Raw genomic sequence first — 15,418 nt, forward strand, 5'->3', positions numbered from 1 at the left:
CTTTCTCTTGTGAAGCCTTCCCGGGAGCTTGCCTACTACAGTCACACTCTCGAGAACGGAGGGATGTCCCTGGTTTACTGCACCTGTTACGTTGCATTGTATTATCCCATGAGTCCTTGTCTAACTCCCCTCCCCACCAGCATATGTGCTCGTGACGTTAAGGGCTATTGGCTGTGAGCAGTTTACCCAGGGTGCTCCTGCACTGGCCCTCAGAGACATGGCTGTTGATTGAATTCAGCAGGGGCTGATTTGCCTGGAAATACAACTCAGAAGACAAGACGCCTGGCTTCTTGTGCCTGTAGGACTGTTTGCCCTGGACATGCAGCTTAGCCCCAGGAGGACAGAGTATTGTCTCTGTGTCCTGGGGGTATCCTGGAGCCCCGCACAGTGCGAGCTCTCTCAGAGGAGAGAGACTTCTAGCACCTGCCCAGGATTTGGATAATTCTCCCGCCTTGGCTTTCCTCCCTTAGCCCTTTGGGTCTCCCAGTGCCAGGCTCACACACAGATGCCGGGCAGCGCTCGGAAAAGAGCACGTTGGGCATTTGCTGCCATCTAGTGAAGGAAGCGTGGCTCAGTCTGTGGCTAAAGCGAAGCAGAGCCTGTGCCCTCCCCGCGACAAGGAGCAGCAGGTCAGAGGCTCAGACCTGAGACCCGGGGCCGCTGGCAGGCACCGGCCCCTCCAGCCTGCCTGCAGCCCCGGTTTGCACAGGGTTTTCCTCCACGCCTCCACTGTCACGAGGTAGGTTCTCCGCCCCCAGGGCAGCCTCTTGCCAAGCCTGTCTTGGTCTGTAGACACCTCCAGTTTTTAGGGAGGTCCTGGGCCTTTTGAGAGGCCTGGTTGGTTCTCTGGACTGCATTTCACACAGACATTCAGCCAGAACTGAATGTAGGGCTCATCAGCTCACCCGCTACGGCTCCCCCACCCAGGGGTCCGTGTGTGGCTAAGAAGGTGCTCTCCCTGCCCAAGGTGGCCACTGCAGATATTTTAAGTGACGCTTTCTTTCTTTTTCCCCTAATGTTTATTTACTTTTGAGAGAGAGAGAGACAGAGTGCAAGCTGGGGTGGGGCACAGAGAGATGGAGACACAGAATCCGAAGCAGGTTCCAGACTCTGAGCTGTCAGCAGAGAGCCTGATGCGGGGCTCGAACTCACAAACCATGAGATCATGACCTGAGCCGAAGTCGGATGCCCAACGGACTAAACCCCCCAGGCGCCCCATTAAGGGAGGCTTTCTTACTGGTTCCAGCCAGTGGTGTGCTGGGGCCAGCTCATGAGAACTGGTCGGGCATCTCTTCCCTGCTCCACATTCAGTAATATCATGTCGGTAGCCTGAAATCAGGCCTGATGGGAGAGTTCACCACAGAAATCAGTACATGTTACAAATCGTGGCCCTTTTTTTTTTTCCTGAAGAGCCAGTTGCTATACATTTATCAGCATATGACTGGCTTCCATCGAAATTCGAAGCAAAGCACCACTTTTAAATGACTACTTAGACAACCGCCAAACAAGATGTTTTTTTAGTGTGCCATCTGAATGAAAGGCCAACTAAAAGTCTCATTTATTTATTTATTTTTTCAAAATGTATATAACGGAGATTGCAGCTGGTGAAAGGGTGGTAACTGAGAAGTCAAGATCATGCCTTAGGTTCAAAACAAAACCAAAATACTAATGGCTGGTAAAAAAAAAATATCTGCAATAGGTTATTTATTTATTGGAAGGTTTTGAATTTTTACTCATCATGCAAAGGAGTTATATGGGATAAGCCACATACTTGCATTGGGGAAAACACTGAACGAAGGTATTGAACAATGTGCTTAGAAACAATATGGAAAAACACCATCTACAGTTTTAATGTGGTTTTTGTTTTGTTTATTCTTTTTTTTCTCCATGATTTGAAGTGTGTTTCAATCCTAACATTGGTGTGTCCTCTACAGCCCTTCTAGTGTCTTCCTTGCTAAGATACTGCCAGTGGTTCATAGTCAGGCAGCCTTATCGTCTATCTCTGTAAGAACCATTTGAAATACACATTGACATATCACTTCTTTTAGGCAGAAAAAGAAATGGGATGGCTATTTTGGGGAGTCAGTTGCTTGTTCACACACCGAGCTGTGGACCCCTGGAGCTGAGAGGCCAGAGGCAAGGTTGTGAGGCTGTGAGGTAAGGGTGGAGGTAGGGGCTCAGTCGTAGTGGACCTTGCCCTCGGCCACCCCGGAGCTGGAGAGGTCTCCATTGCAGAGTGTCTGGAGTGGTGAACGAGGCCCGTCTTCTAAGGCACACATGGACATCTTCAGCTTGTATTTTCGAAAGGCCTTTTGAATAACAGCAGCACATCTTTCCTCTTCCTTCCTCTTGGTGGTGGTGACTATGGGTTCATACAACTTCTTGGAAGGGTTGGCCTCCATGAACTTCTCCTCCATCATTGCTTTCATGCTGTCCAGGCCGCTGGAGTCACCAAGTACCCTAGTGGTGAACGCGAAGAGAATATCCAGGCAGTGGAGGCGATCTCCACTCACCATGGGCAAGTCCATCATTAGGAACTGAAATCTATTTGGCTTTGCCACCCGTAAAGGCTCAGGAAGGGCATCGGCAAAGTCAGAAAGGGCAGGATACTTGATAAACTGTGTTGCTTCTGGGTCAAACTTTTCCCAGACTTCATAGAATATTTCAAAGTCATCTTCACCCAAAGGGTCCTCACTTTCTTCAGTGGCAGTATTGAAGTTCTCTAAGATCACAGCAATGTACATGTTGACAACAATGAGGAAGGAAATGATGATGTAACTAACAAAGTAGGCTATGGCTATGGCAGGGAGGTGACGGCTGTCTAAGTTGGGGTTGCATGAATCATTTGATTGCAGCATGGGCCTGAGGAGGGCATCCCAGCCTGCCGAGGTGGTGATCTGGAAGAGACAGAGTATGCTGCCAACAAAAGTCTTGAAGTTGAATATGTCATCAATTCCAAACCCTTCCTTCACTTTGCAAAAGCAGTTCATACCAAAAATGGCATAGATAAACATAACCAGAAAAAGCAGAAGACCGATGTTGAATAGAGAGGGAAGGGACATCATCAGAGCAAAAAGGAGGGTTCTAATTCCTCGTGCTGCCCGAACAAGTCTCAGGATCCGACCAATCCGAGCCAAGCGCACAACTCTGAAGAGCGTTGGAGGGAAGGGAATGTGCTGCTGGTTCTCCAAGGCAGAAACCATGGCACCTTAGGAGAAGGAGATAGGTCGATTAATTTCCAGCAGGCACACTGCTTTCAGATCCAGCTTGTCGCTCCTGCCTTGGAATCTTAGCGTGACCGACTTTTCTCGGTACTTTGCAATTTACGCACCGCACACTTACCAATATCAGGGCAATATCTATCTGTGCCTTAACTTGGAAAATAATTTCCAAGCACCGTACAACTTTAAGATGGGACTTTGGATGGAATAGGAGATGATCTAAAATATTGAAGGCACCCAAGGAATGGAAAGAGAATGCAGTTTATAAAAGACTATTTTGTGAGTTATCTCATACACTCGAAGTACATTTTCTGTGCCGGGTATTGAAAGTCATTCACGGGATAAATAGTTTTCCATATTTGTTGGAAGTGGAAAACAGATGGAAAACAGATAAACTAAGGATGGAGTCCTTCAGATTAGAGCGCAGGGAGGAATGTCTGTTACCGAAGGTTGGCTTGAACCTGAGCTGTCATCAGAAACTGTGGAAACTCTAACCCCAAAATTCCTTAAAAAGGCCAGTTCCTATTTGTGTAGGGGAATGTGAGCACAGCCTGCTACAGGTGATGACAGGGCTGGAGGGAGAAGGTGTTAGGAGGCTCAAATCTGGGCGGAAGCTGCCATGGGCGTCTCATATTTGTCAATATGCTCATCCCAAGGAAGGACTCCTGGGGTCTGCTCAAAAAGCTTGAGGGACTGGAGATACTTTCCGTATTGCTGTAGACACCCCCCAAAAGAGCATCTCGAGCAGAGGTTTCCGCAAACAGTTGAATATTTGCCCTAAAATGTCATCCTGTTCTCTCATCGCCTGCTCTGCAAGGAAATGATACAGGATTTGAAACAGCTCACATTTTGGCCTAAATATTATAGAACGGCTGGGACCTGCTTACCCTCTGTAGATATGGCCTTGGTCTTGCTCTGGGGGGTCCTCTGAGGTCATTAGGGGTGGTGGGCAGCCAGAATTGTCTGCTATCACCTAATGACTAAAGAGAAGTGGTGGATAATATACTTCACCAACTGCCCTGTTGTGCCAATGAAGTTAAATTCACATGTTAATTTTGCAGCCAACGCTGGTAGATGTGGAATTTATTAAGTTCCAATTTAGCAACAACTGGAGGAGGTCCACCCTTTAAGGCCACCTCCTCCACGAATATTTTTCTGACTAATTGAGCCAACAGTAATCCGTCCTTTATCTGAGCTCAATTCTGTGTACCATGAGATTTGGTGTGCAGCTAATTTCTCGGTTTCTGACTCTTTAAGGTGAGTAAGTCTCCATACGTCACCTGCCTCGTTAACTCCTAGAGAGATTCACTTTGACTCGCACTCATTTTGTATTTATCTAAAAGCTTAGGAAAGAGCTTGAGAAAGCGTAGAAGCTTAGTGTCGGGTGGCATATCTATCTACTGGCAAAGGCAGATAAAATGCTGCCCACGTCGGTGAGTAGGATTTGGCTCAGCGCATGCATTTTCTCATCCACTGGAGCAAAATGCGATACAGTGCTCTGCTGGGGTCTGTTCAAATTGCCTAGCAGTTGTTCAAAGGACAGAAGTAAGAGATACTCCCACAAACTGCACAATGGCTGGCACTGCCTGGAAGGAGCTCAGTAAGTGGTGGGATAAGTGAGCCGCTCTCTACATATTGGAGGAAGGGCTCTTCAAGTTCTCCGAGGGCTGTGCCAGACTCATGCTTAACATAGTTTTCTGGTTTTGCTGTTGCTGTCAGTTTCACCAGGACTTGGGATTGGAATTGATTGACGAAGATAAGCGATCCATTTCACTGTAGGCGTGTGGAAGGATCTATTGCTAAACTTTATCTACATAAGTTTCACGGCTTAGAAGCCAGAACAGACTATCATCTGTACCATTTTCTCGTTCTTGGAAACATCGGCATTGCTGCCGTAGTGATAGGAACCAAAATATTTTGATCTCGCGTATCTGTTGAACGCATCCTTTCTGAAGGAGCACAAAAGCTCCCACTTGTGAAATCAGTTTTCATTATCTTCATTGCTTTTTGAACTACGAGAATGGCCTCTGGGTGGTTGCACGCAATTATAAAAAGTCAAATTATCGGTTTAGTTAAAAGCAAACTGCAAAAACCCAGTGTTAACTCTCATGGTTTAGCCATGAAGAATTTAATTTCAAAGTTGATGTGTGTGTGTATGTATGTGTGTTATAAAAGGTATACAGCAACAGCTCTTTTTTTTTCTGTATTCTTCTTCCATAAATCTTCTAGGTAATCCTGCTTATGTTAAGAAAAATATACTGATTATAGAGTAAGGCTGGTTGGTGAATGGGGTCCAAGCAGTAGAGACAAGCATCGTTCATGCTGTGGTTTAGGTTAACGTGGGATTCAGAATAAAGAGAAAGCTCTGCTTATCTTTAGGACACACTCTGGGAAGCCCAATTTGGAAGCCATGGAGGCCCTGTATGGGAGGTGAGAGAGGGCCTAGGAATGTCCCAGAGATACAGTAATTGTGATCCGATATCCACATGGATTTTGAACTAAGGAAAACCGTGGGAACTAAGTGCCAAATCCTTCAAACTAAAAGATGCTGACAAGAGCTTATAGTTGCACAGGAAAGGTAGGGCTTTGGCTCAACTATGTGACTGTACCAGGTACCCCCACAAACACTTTAAGGTCATCTTAACTTTGTCTCTCTCCACTGAATAAATGGATCCGCACATTTATTGGACTCTCTATTTCACTCATGTAAACAGTCAAGAGAATGAAAATTGCTCCGTATCTCCTAGCAACTTCCCAGGAGAGAATGGCATCAGTACACCTATTTTTTCAGAATCCACGTTAAGCCTAATTTGTTGCGTTGCGGATAGTCTGGACACGCTACCAAATGATAAGATTTACTTCTAGCTCTCAGATGAAGGCCCCTCTGGCTTCTGATTTTACTTACTAACAATAGAGAGAACCACGATCACACAGTCGAATAAGTTCCAGCCATTGGTGAAGTAGTATTGCCTCAAAGCAAAGATTTTGATGAGACACTCAATTGTAAAGATGACCACAAAGGCCAGGTTGAGATCCTCAAGGATGGCTTTTGTGTCTTCGGGATGGTTATTTGATTCAGCCATCATGATAACCATGTTGAGGAAAATGAGGATGATGATGATGACGTCAAAGACCTGGTTTGTGACCAGGTCGAACGCGAGACCCTGGCATTTATTCTGAGAGGGGGAAAAAAAAAAGAAATCTTAGATCATTTTGCATTGTAAGAACAAAGTCACGTACATAAGGAAGACACACACGACAGAATTTGTCCTCCCTTACAATTAAAGCAGTTTCTTGAAAAATGAACACCCTTTTTAAACAAGAAATTCTTGCATATACATGTTCATTTAAATTTAATTACATGACTGCTTTTAAGCTGTAGGCTTACAGCTTTAATTCCATTTTAAAACACAAAAAATTAAAAATTCTTAGTAACAGCATAACTTTGATATGATGGATGATGTTTTGCTGAAATAGAACAGCTCATGTTGGGTTTAATGACAAAAAGATGACCTTTGGTCTCTATACTTCATCTGTTTCTTTACTTTGACTTCAATAATACCTGCTTACATAAGTATGCTGGACAAAATGGAATTCACATCCCCAAGGCTCCATTCATTAATTCAGAATAGTCAGACCTTGTACTTAACCCAAACTCTGTATGCGAGCAGTTCTTGAATGCCAATGTTCCACATGTGGCTCACTTGAAAATAAGGCTAGGTAAATGGGATTGTGAGGCAATGATTACTAAAGACAGAAATGGAAAAATGATTTCATTTTATTACTGGTGGTGAACTTGCACAGTTGGCTGGTACACAGATGGCCATCCGATGCACAGTTGCTCTGGTACAGGTTCTATCTCAAGTTTGCACACCTAACCCACCACACGCAGTGATATGACTCAACTATTCCACTATATTTTCCGTAATCTAATGGCTGTGAAGCACTACTTTGCTCTTAGTGGAAAGCTATTCTTAAACACAAACTCATACACTAATATTGCATAGCATGCTTGACTATAAATTGATTGTTTTATAATATATGTACATGTTAAGGTATTTTGTATTATCACCCAATCAAAATATACACACGCCAGTCTACCTGGAAAACTCCTAAACCCCTAAGAATCATCATTAGAACCCTAGCATCTGTTACGGTAATCAGGCAAAAGATGATGGTGGCTTGTGGTGGTGATAGTGGAGAGAGATATAAGCATTTAGGTCGAAGAGCTAAGAGGGAAGTAAATGCAGGAAGGGAAGTGGCTGCAGGAAAATGATAAGCTGAGGCTATCATCTCAGGCTGGTGGAACCGGTCAGCCAGCCACAGAGCAGACAATGAGGAATTTCAGAGGGAGATGTTAAGATCTGTCCTGAGAACACTGAGTTTGAGGCACCAGTGAGGCATCCGAGGGCCCTGGGCAGGTAACAGTATGGGTACGGAGCTCAGGTGCAGAGCTGGAACGCAGATGTGGAGTTCAAGGGCACCAGTGCCGACATGACTTAAAACCATGAGAGTGAACGGTATCAGTCAGGAAGGGCGAGAGCAATGAGAAGAGGGGTTAGGGACAGCACTGGAGGGATACTACACGTAAGCTGGTGTCTTCCAAATTTTGTCCCGGAATCATTAAAGGAGTCTGGAGGAGAAACTTGAAAGCCAATTGCATTTGCTATGTGAGAATGCATCTGGGAAGTCAGAAAGGAACTGGGGAAAAGGTACTTTTAAGGGCGCTGTCCGGGGAAGCCCAGTGAGTGGCAAGAATTAAGAGTGAGGGAGGGTATGCCTAGGCCTAAGAGTTCAACTCTGACAAACAGAGGAGATCAAGAATACAAGGTAGCTAAGTTGGCAGAGATAAAAAAGCATTTGCATGTACAAAAAAGCGTTAGAATGTACAGTGAATCCTGCACCTCAGTACCATTTTTAAACCGGTAATGGAGCCCCCCTCCCCCCCGCCACTGTGTGGATGGTTCAGGAAGAATCAGAAATGACTCCAGATCCCTTCCTCTACTGTTAAAAAGAAAATGCATCACTGCTCAGGTAAAAACAGTTAGATTTCCCCCCCATGCAATTGTTATTCATCTGTCCCAAAGATAATATTTAGATTTTAGAGATTGAAAAAAGTCAGTAGGAGGGGCACCTGGGTGGCTCAGTCGGTTGAGGGCCAGACTTCAGCACAGGTCATGATTTTACAGTTTGTGGGTTCGAACCCCGCGTCGGGCTCTGTGCTGACAGCTCGGAGCCTGGAGCCTGCTTCGGATTCTGTGTCTCCCTCGCTCTCTGCCCCTCCCCGACTTGCGCTCTGTCTGTCTCTCTCGCTCTCAAAAATAAATAAGCATTTAAGAAAAAAATTTTTTAATGTCAGTAGGGAGATCAAGTTGCAAATTAAGTGCTAACAGCTGATGTAAAGTCTTAAATTCAGGGACATCAGGGAGTATGTATTTACCTCTTGCAAGACTGCTGTCTGGAACATAGAAGTTAACGTAAACCTGATGCGTTAACTGGGGAGATGATACTCGGTTGTTGGAATCGCTCGGTGTGAAGCTATGACTGGTAAGCTGCAGCTACACAGGGGATTACGGGGTGACACCTACCCGCAGACAATCCATGGGCCACAAACGCCATAAGACATGGTTCAAGCACGGAGGTGGCAGCTTCCCTGGGGTAAAGTAGCTCGTGCCCACTGGAAGCTCGGCGCTTGCAGCCTAGCATGCAAAGTGCAGCGGAAAGGCCTAGAAGCTGCATCTGTGTCCTTGCAACATCTGTCTGGCTGTGTGCTTGCTTCATACCCTTTATGAGGTCGACAGGTAAATACGTGGGAACATACTGTGTCTCTTGAGTCTTCCAGTTAATTTCAAACCTAGGACCAACCAGTCCCGAATCAGCGGTTGCACAACACCCACGGGCAAATAAAAATTCTCTCTGTCTTTTTTGTTGGCTCGAGGTCAAATGACAACCTCCTCAAATATAGTTATATCATTAACCTCCCAGTGAAAAATTCTTCCTGGTATAAATTCTAAACCCTTTGCCCGAACACTCACAGGTATTTTTAGTGCAACGCAAATATTTAATCCTAGTGGCGTGGACTCTGTGTGGACCCTCGAACATAACCTCTCACTCAGCTAATGGTCACGGACAATACACGCTGTGCCACGCTCTATTCTGCGTCACGGGAATAGCAGTAAACGAAACATACCTTGGATCATTTGGGGTCTCGTGTTCGAGTGGAAGTCTCTATGTCCTCTACACGCTGCAGACATCAAGCCCCTCTTCCATGTTGCCTTCCTGAACTTTTCAGCCCCCTCCCTACCTTGAAACTCACTTGTCAGAGCTGCTAACTATGGGTAGCCATCCCTTTTTAATCTGGTGTGCCCCAATTCCAGAGCCTCAATTAAGCTGCAAGCCTGAGACAGCCCCAGACTACCTGAGAAAGCACGATTCACAGAGAGCAGGGGTCAGATCTGGCCCGCAGTTGGTTTTTGTGTCGCCTGGGAGCTCAGCATGGGTGTCACATTTTTTTTAATGTTTGGGGGAAAACTCACAAGAAAAAATAAAATGTCAGCATGTGAAAATTAAAGAAATCCAAGTTTCAGTGTCTATAAATCAAGTTGCCCTAGAACACAGCCATGCTTTATGACCATTAGTTCAATACTGTCTACAGCTGCCTTTGTGCTAATGCCAGAGTGGAGACCACGCGGACCGCAAAGCCTGAAATATTTACTATCTGACCCTTTGCGGAAAAAGGTGTGTCAACTCCCGATACAGAAACTTCGTCGTAAATGCTGGTGAGGCGGAAGCCAGTAGGCATGGCCTAGACTTCACACCAGAAAAGACCGGTCAAGGATAGTGTAAATACATTTTAAACTGGTCAAGATTTAGTCAAAACTACAGGGAGAAATCACCTCACACCTGTCACGGTGGGCGGAATTAACAACGTAAGAAACAACAGGTGTTGGTAAGGACATGGAGAAAAAGGAACCCTCTTGCCCTGCTGGTGTGAATGCAAACCGGGGCAGCCATTGTGGAAAACAGTATGGAGTTTCCTCAAACACTTAAAAGTAGAACTACCTTAAGGTCCCACAATCGCACTCCTAGATATTTGCCCAAAGAACATAAAAATACTAATTTGGGGGGATACATCCACCCCGATATTTATAACAGCCTATCTACAATAGCCAAATTATGGGAACAGTCCCAAGTGTCCATCAACTAATGAATGGGCAAAGGTGGATATACACAATGGAGTATCACTCAGCCATAAAAAGAATGAAATTTTGCTACTTGCAACAACATGGAGGGAGCTAGAGCCAAGTGAAATAAGTCAGTCAGAGAAAGACAAACACCATAGGATCACACTTGCATGGGGAATTTAAGAAACAAAACCAACGAGCAAAGAGAGGAAAAAGAAAGAGAGAGAGAGAGACAAACCAAGAAACAGACTCTTAACTGCAGAGAACACACTGAGGATTACCAGGGGGAGCTGTGTAGGGGGAGGGGTGAAATAAGTGATGAAGATTAAGGAGTGCACTTGTCGTGGGGCGCCTGGGTGGCTCAGTCAGTTAAGCGTCCACCTCTTGATTTCGGCTCAGGTCACGATCTCACGGTTCGTGAGTTTGAGCCCCGCGTTGGGTTCTGCAATGATAGTGTGGCACCTGCTTGGGATTCTCTCTCTCCCCCTCTGTCTCTCTGCCCCTCCCCCACTTGTGTTCTCTCTCTCTCTCTCTCTCTCTCTCAATAAACGTACAAAAAAAAAAAGGGGGGGGAGTGCACTTGTTGCGATCATCACCAAGTGATGTACGGAAGTGTTGAATCACTATACTCTACACCTGAAACTAATATAACACTGTGCGTTAACCACACTGGAATTTAAAATTAAAAAAGAAAAAAAGATTTAAACTGTTAAGTTCACATCGTTGCAATGAGCATACACTAAACACCTATTGTGCGCTTACCAAAAAGCAAATGAAAGGTTTTTTGCCCAAGTTCTTATTATTGAATTTGAATGTCTCATTTCCTTAAAGACACTAGTGTATCTGGGTTTTTACGGAGTTCTTAGATAATGTGTGTAAACTTAGAAAATAAAGGAGAATGGCACAGTAGACGTCTGAGCTCAAGACCACTTAATAGATCTATGTGTTTAGAACAAATCAGTTGCTCTCACCAGAGGCCTCGGAATGGGCTTTTGAGGTTTTTTGGATCCTAATTTTTTCATTGCATTATAGTATTTCTTCTGTTCTTCTGTCATAAAAATATCTTCACCACCTAAGTATATGGAGAAGATGAGAGCTAATTATCATTAACAGTATTTTTTTGGGGGGGAACAAGTTCTAAATTTTCAGAAACAGTTTCAAAGTTCTACTACATTCTATCCTAAAATTCCAGTGGGAAGCAAAAGAGGCGGGACTCTAGGGGAAGGCTGAAAGGTAACAGGGTTTAAATTAAGGAATGAGGAAATAATGTTACTTTTATCAGCTATATTTTACTTTTTAGAATGTCAACAAAGATTGCTTACTCTTTGCAAACAGCCATGGAATCTTTACAAGAACTGAATATATTTCAGGTTTCATAAGTCAAACCACAGTGCAACAAAAATCTAGTAACAAACATTCAAACAAAAACTCTCACGAAGTGGCAATTAAAATTCTCCCGAATAAGTGTATAAATGCACATACCACCATCAATAGGATTTCATAAGATTTGTTCCGGCCAATTCTCAGAAAACAGTAACAACTAGAGAGCTTTAAATGTCACTATTGAGCAAGAAAGAATAGAAATATGAACAAGAATTTCTGTTTCTGGAAAATTTGGGAGGGAGTAAAATATCTAGAAATGCTGAGTAAATCAGAACAAATTCTTTTAAAACGTACAGCTAAACTGGCACAAAAGACAGGAAAATCTCCAGGGTCTGAAAAATCAATAGTGATCAAAAAAGACAGAGAGTAGGAAACTAGCTTGAAGCCATTGTGGGCCAAGAGCATGTGCTAATCTCTGTAAAAACTAGAATCTTGGGCCTTAATAAGTATAAGGGAGTCATGAGGGAAAAAGGCAGTGGGCTTATGCCAAGATGCCTCCATGAATCTGGGACTCCCCAAGTGCTACCAATGAAAGGGTGAAGAAGAAAACAGAATCTGTCTGTTGGTGGAGGAAGATAAGTAGGAAACTTAGTTTGGACTCGGGGTAAAAATCCAGTCTTCCCTGATAATTTGTGAATCCAGGCCTACCTTGATGACAGTGTGGGATTTGAATTTTCACCACTACCAGTGTAGACCAAAAATATACAGCCTTATGGCAGTGTTTTCAACAATGGTGCTGGGGAAACTGGATATCCCCAATTTTCCCAGCACTAAGAATAAAGGTAAATCCTTACTTAACACCACACACACACAAAAATAGCTCAAAAAAGATCAAAGACATAAAGGTAAGATCTAAAACAATAAAACTCTTAGAAGGAAACATAGGACAAAAACTTCACAACGTTAGATTTGACAATGATTTCTTGCATGTGATGTGAAAGGCACAGAGAACAAAATTAAAAATAGACAAATTGGACTTCATGAAAATTTTTAAATTTTGTACATTAAAAGACATTACCAGTGGAGCCAAAAGGCAACTCACAGAATGGGGGGAAATATTTACATATACATACATATATATATATATATATATATATATATGTATGTATATGTATTTATTTTATATATGTATATATCATATACATATTTTTCTATGATTTTATTTTTAAGTAATATTTATACCCAACATGGGGCTCAAACTCAAACCCGAGACCAAGAGTCGCACGCTTCACTGACTCAGCCAGCCAGGTGCCCCTTATATATCAGAAATCATGTATCTGATAAGGGATTAATCAGAATATATGGAAAACTCCTAAAACTTAAAAACAAAAAAACCAAACAGCCAATGTCAGAGAAATTACTATCCGTGTTCTCTTCTAGAATTTTATGGTTTTAAGTCTCACATTTAGGCTTTTGATCCATTTTGAGTTTATTTTGGGGTATGGTGTTAGAAAGTGGTCCAGTTTCATTCTTTTACGCGTAGCTGTCCTGTTTTCCCAACGCCGCTTATTGAAGAGACTGTTTTTCACCCATTGTATATTCTTGCCTCCTTTGTCACAGATTAATTCACCAGATAAGCATGTATTTATTTCTGGGCTCTCTATCCTGTTCCATTGGTCTGTGTGTCTATTTGTGCCCCAGTGCCATGCTGCTTTGATTACTACAGCTTTGTAGCATATCTTAAAATCTGAAATTGCAATACTTCCAGCTTTGTTCTTCTTTCTCAAGATTGCTTTGACTCTTCAGGGTCTTTTGTGGTTCCACACAAAGTTTCGTGTTATTTGTTCTTGTTCTGTGAAAAATGCTGTTGGTATTTTGATGGGGATTGCATTGAATCCATAGATTGCTTTGGGTAGTATGGACATTTTAACAATATTAATTCTTCCAGTCCATGAGCATGGAATATCTTTCCATTTGTATCATCTTCGATTTCTTTCATCAATGTTTGTAGTTTTCAGAGTATAGGTCTTTCACCTCTGTGATTAAATTTATTCCTAGGCATTTTATTCTTTTAAGTGTAATTGTAAATGGAGTTGTTTTCTTAGTTTCTCTTTCTGCTACTTCATTATTAGTGTATTAAAATGCTACCAATTGGTGGGTATTAATTTTGTGTCCTGCACATTTACTGAACTTATCTATTACTTCTGGTAGTTTTTTTGGTAGAGTCTTTAGGATTTTGTTTGTATTGTTTCATGTCATCTGCAAATAGTGGCAATTTAACTTCTTTAACAATATGGATGACTCATTCCTTTTCTCTTGTCTCCAGCCATGGCTGGAACTTCCAGTACTATGTTGAATAAAAGTGCCAAGAGTGAATATCTTTGTCTTCTTCCTGACCTTAGAGGAAAAGCTCTCAGTTTCCCCTCCACTGAGTATGATGTTAGCTGTGGGCTTTTTGTATATGGCCTTTAATACGTTGAGGTATTTCCTTCTAAATCCCCTTTGTTAAGAGTTTTTTATCATGAATGAGTGTAGTATTTTTGTCAATATTTTTCTAGATGTCTCCTGAGGCAAGGGGGAAGAAAAGCAAAGATAAATTATCAGGAGTACATCAAAATAAAAACTTTTGCACGGTGAAGAAAACCATCAACAAAACAAAAAGGCAACCTACTAAATGGGAGAAGACCTTTACAAATGATTTATCCAGTAAGGGTAAATATCTAAAACATATAAAGAACTTATACAACTCAACAACCCAATTAAAAAATGGACAGGGGACCCGAATAGACACTTTTCCAAAGAGGACATACAAATGGCCAACAGACACATGAAAAAGGGCTCAACATCACTGTTGGGATCTTGATGCAAATCAAAATCACAGTGAGATATCACCTCACACCTGTCAGAATGACTAAAATAAAAAGGATAAGAAAGAACGAGTGTTGACAAGAATGTGGAGAAAAAGGAGCCCTCACGCACATTGGTAGGAATGCAAAATGGTGCAGCCACTGTGGAAAACAGTACGGAGGTTCCCCAAAACATTAAAAATAGAAATCGCATATGATCCAATAATTCTACTCCTGGGTATTTACCAAGAGAAAATGAAAACGCTAACTTAAAAAGATGCACACACCTCTATGTTTATTGTAGCATTATCTATAATAGCCAAGACATGGAAGAAACCTAAGCATCTATTGATAGACGAATGGAGAAGGAAGATGTACTTCAGGGGCGGGTGCCTGGGTGGCTCAGTCGGTTAAGCATCTGAATCTGGCTCAGGTCATGATCTCACGGTTCATGAATCCGAGCCCCACATCGGGCTGTCTGCTGTCAGGATCCGCTTTGGATCCTCTGTCTCCCTCTCTCCCTCTCCGCCCATGCAGGGCGCACTCTCTCTCTCTCTTCCTCTCTCCCTCAAAAATAAATAGACATTTAAAAAAAGGGAAGATGTGGCACACATGTGTGCAATATTATGCGACCATTAAAAAAGGAGGAGTTTGTGCCATTTGTGACCACCTGGGTGGGCCTAGAGCGTATTATGCTAAGTAAAATAAGTCAAACTGAGAAAGACAAATTCCACATGATTTCACGCCGACGCGGAATCTAAAAACCAAACGGATAAACAAACAGAAAGCAGCATCAGACCTAGAATACAGAGAACAAAGCGATGATTGCCAGAGGGAAGGGGGG

General features: G+C 43.0%; 1 protein-coding gene across 1 annotated transcript in view; it reads right to left on the minus strand.

The window, feature by feature from the left end:
• Positions 1-1,552: 1,552 nt before the first annotated feature.
• The window catches only part of SCN11A (sodium voltage-gated channel alpha subunit 11), a 95,478-nt gene continuing 81,612 nt past the window's right edge, over positions 1,553-15,418 (minus strand). Inside the window, exons 25-27 of the mRNA XM_086720478.1 lie at positions 11,377-11,481; positions 6,127-6,397; positions 1,553-3,208 (exon numbers count right to left, since the gene is read on the minus strand). Of these exons, the coding sequence (XP_086576604.1) occupies positions 2,178-3,208; positions 6,127-6,397; positions 11,377-11,481 (1,407 nt within the window). The 3' untranslated portion in view covers positions 1,553-2,177. The remainder of the gene's footprint in view (positions 3,209-6,126; positions 6,398-11,376; positions 11,482-15,418) is intronic.

The sequence above is a fragment of the Puma concolor genome, chromosome C2 (assembly GCF_028749965.1).
Source record: "Puma concolor isolate L17-30 chromosome C2, mPumCon1.1.hap2, whole genome shotgun sequence".
Classification (NCBI taxonomy): domain Eukaryota; kingdom Metazoa; phylum Chordata; class Mammalia; order Carnivora; family Felidae; genus Puma; species Puma concolor.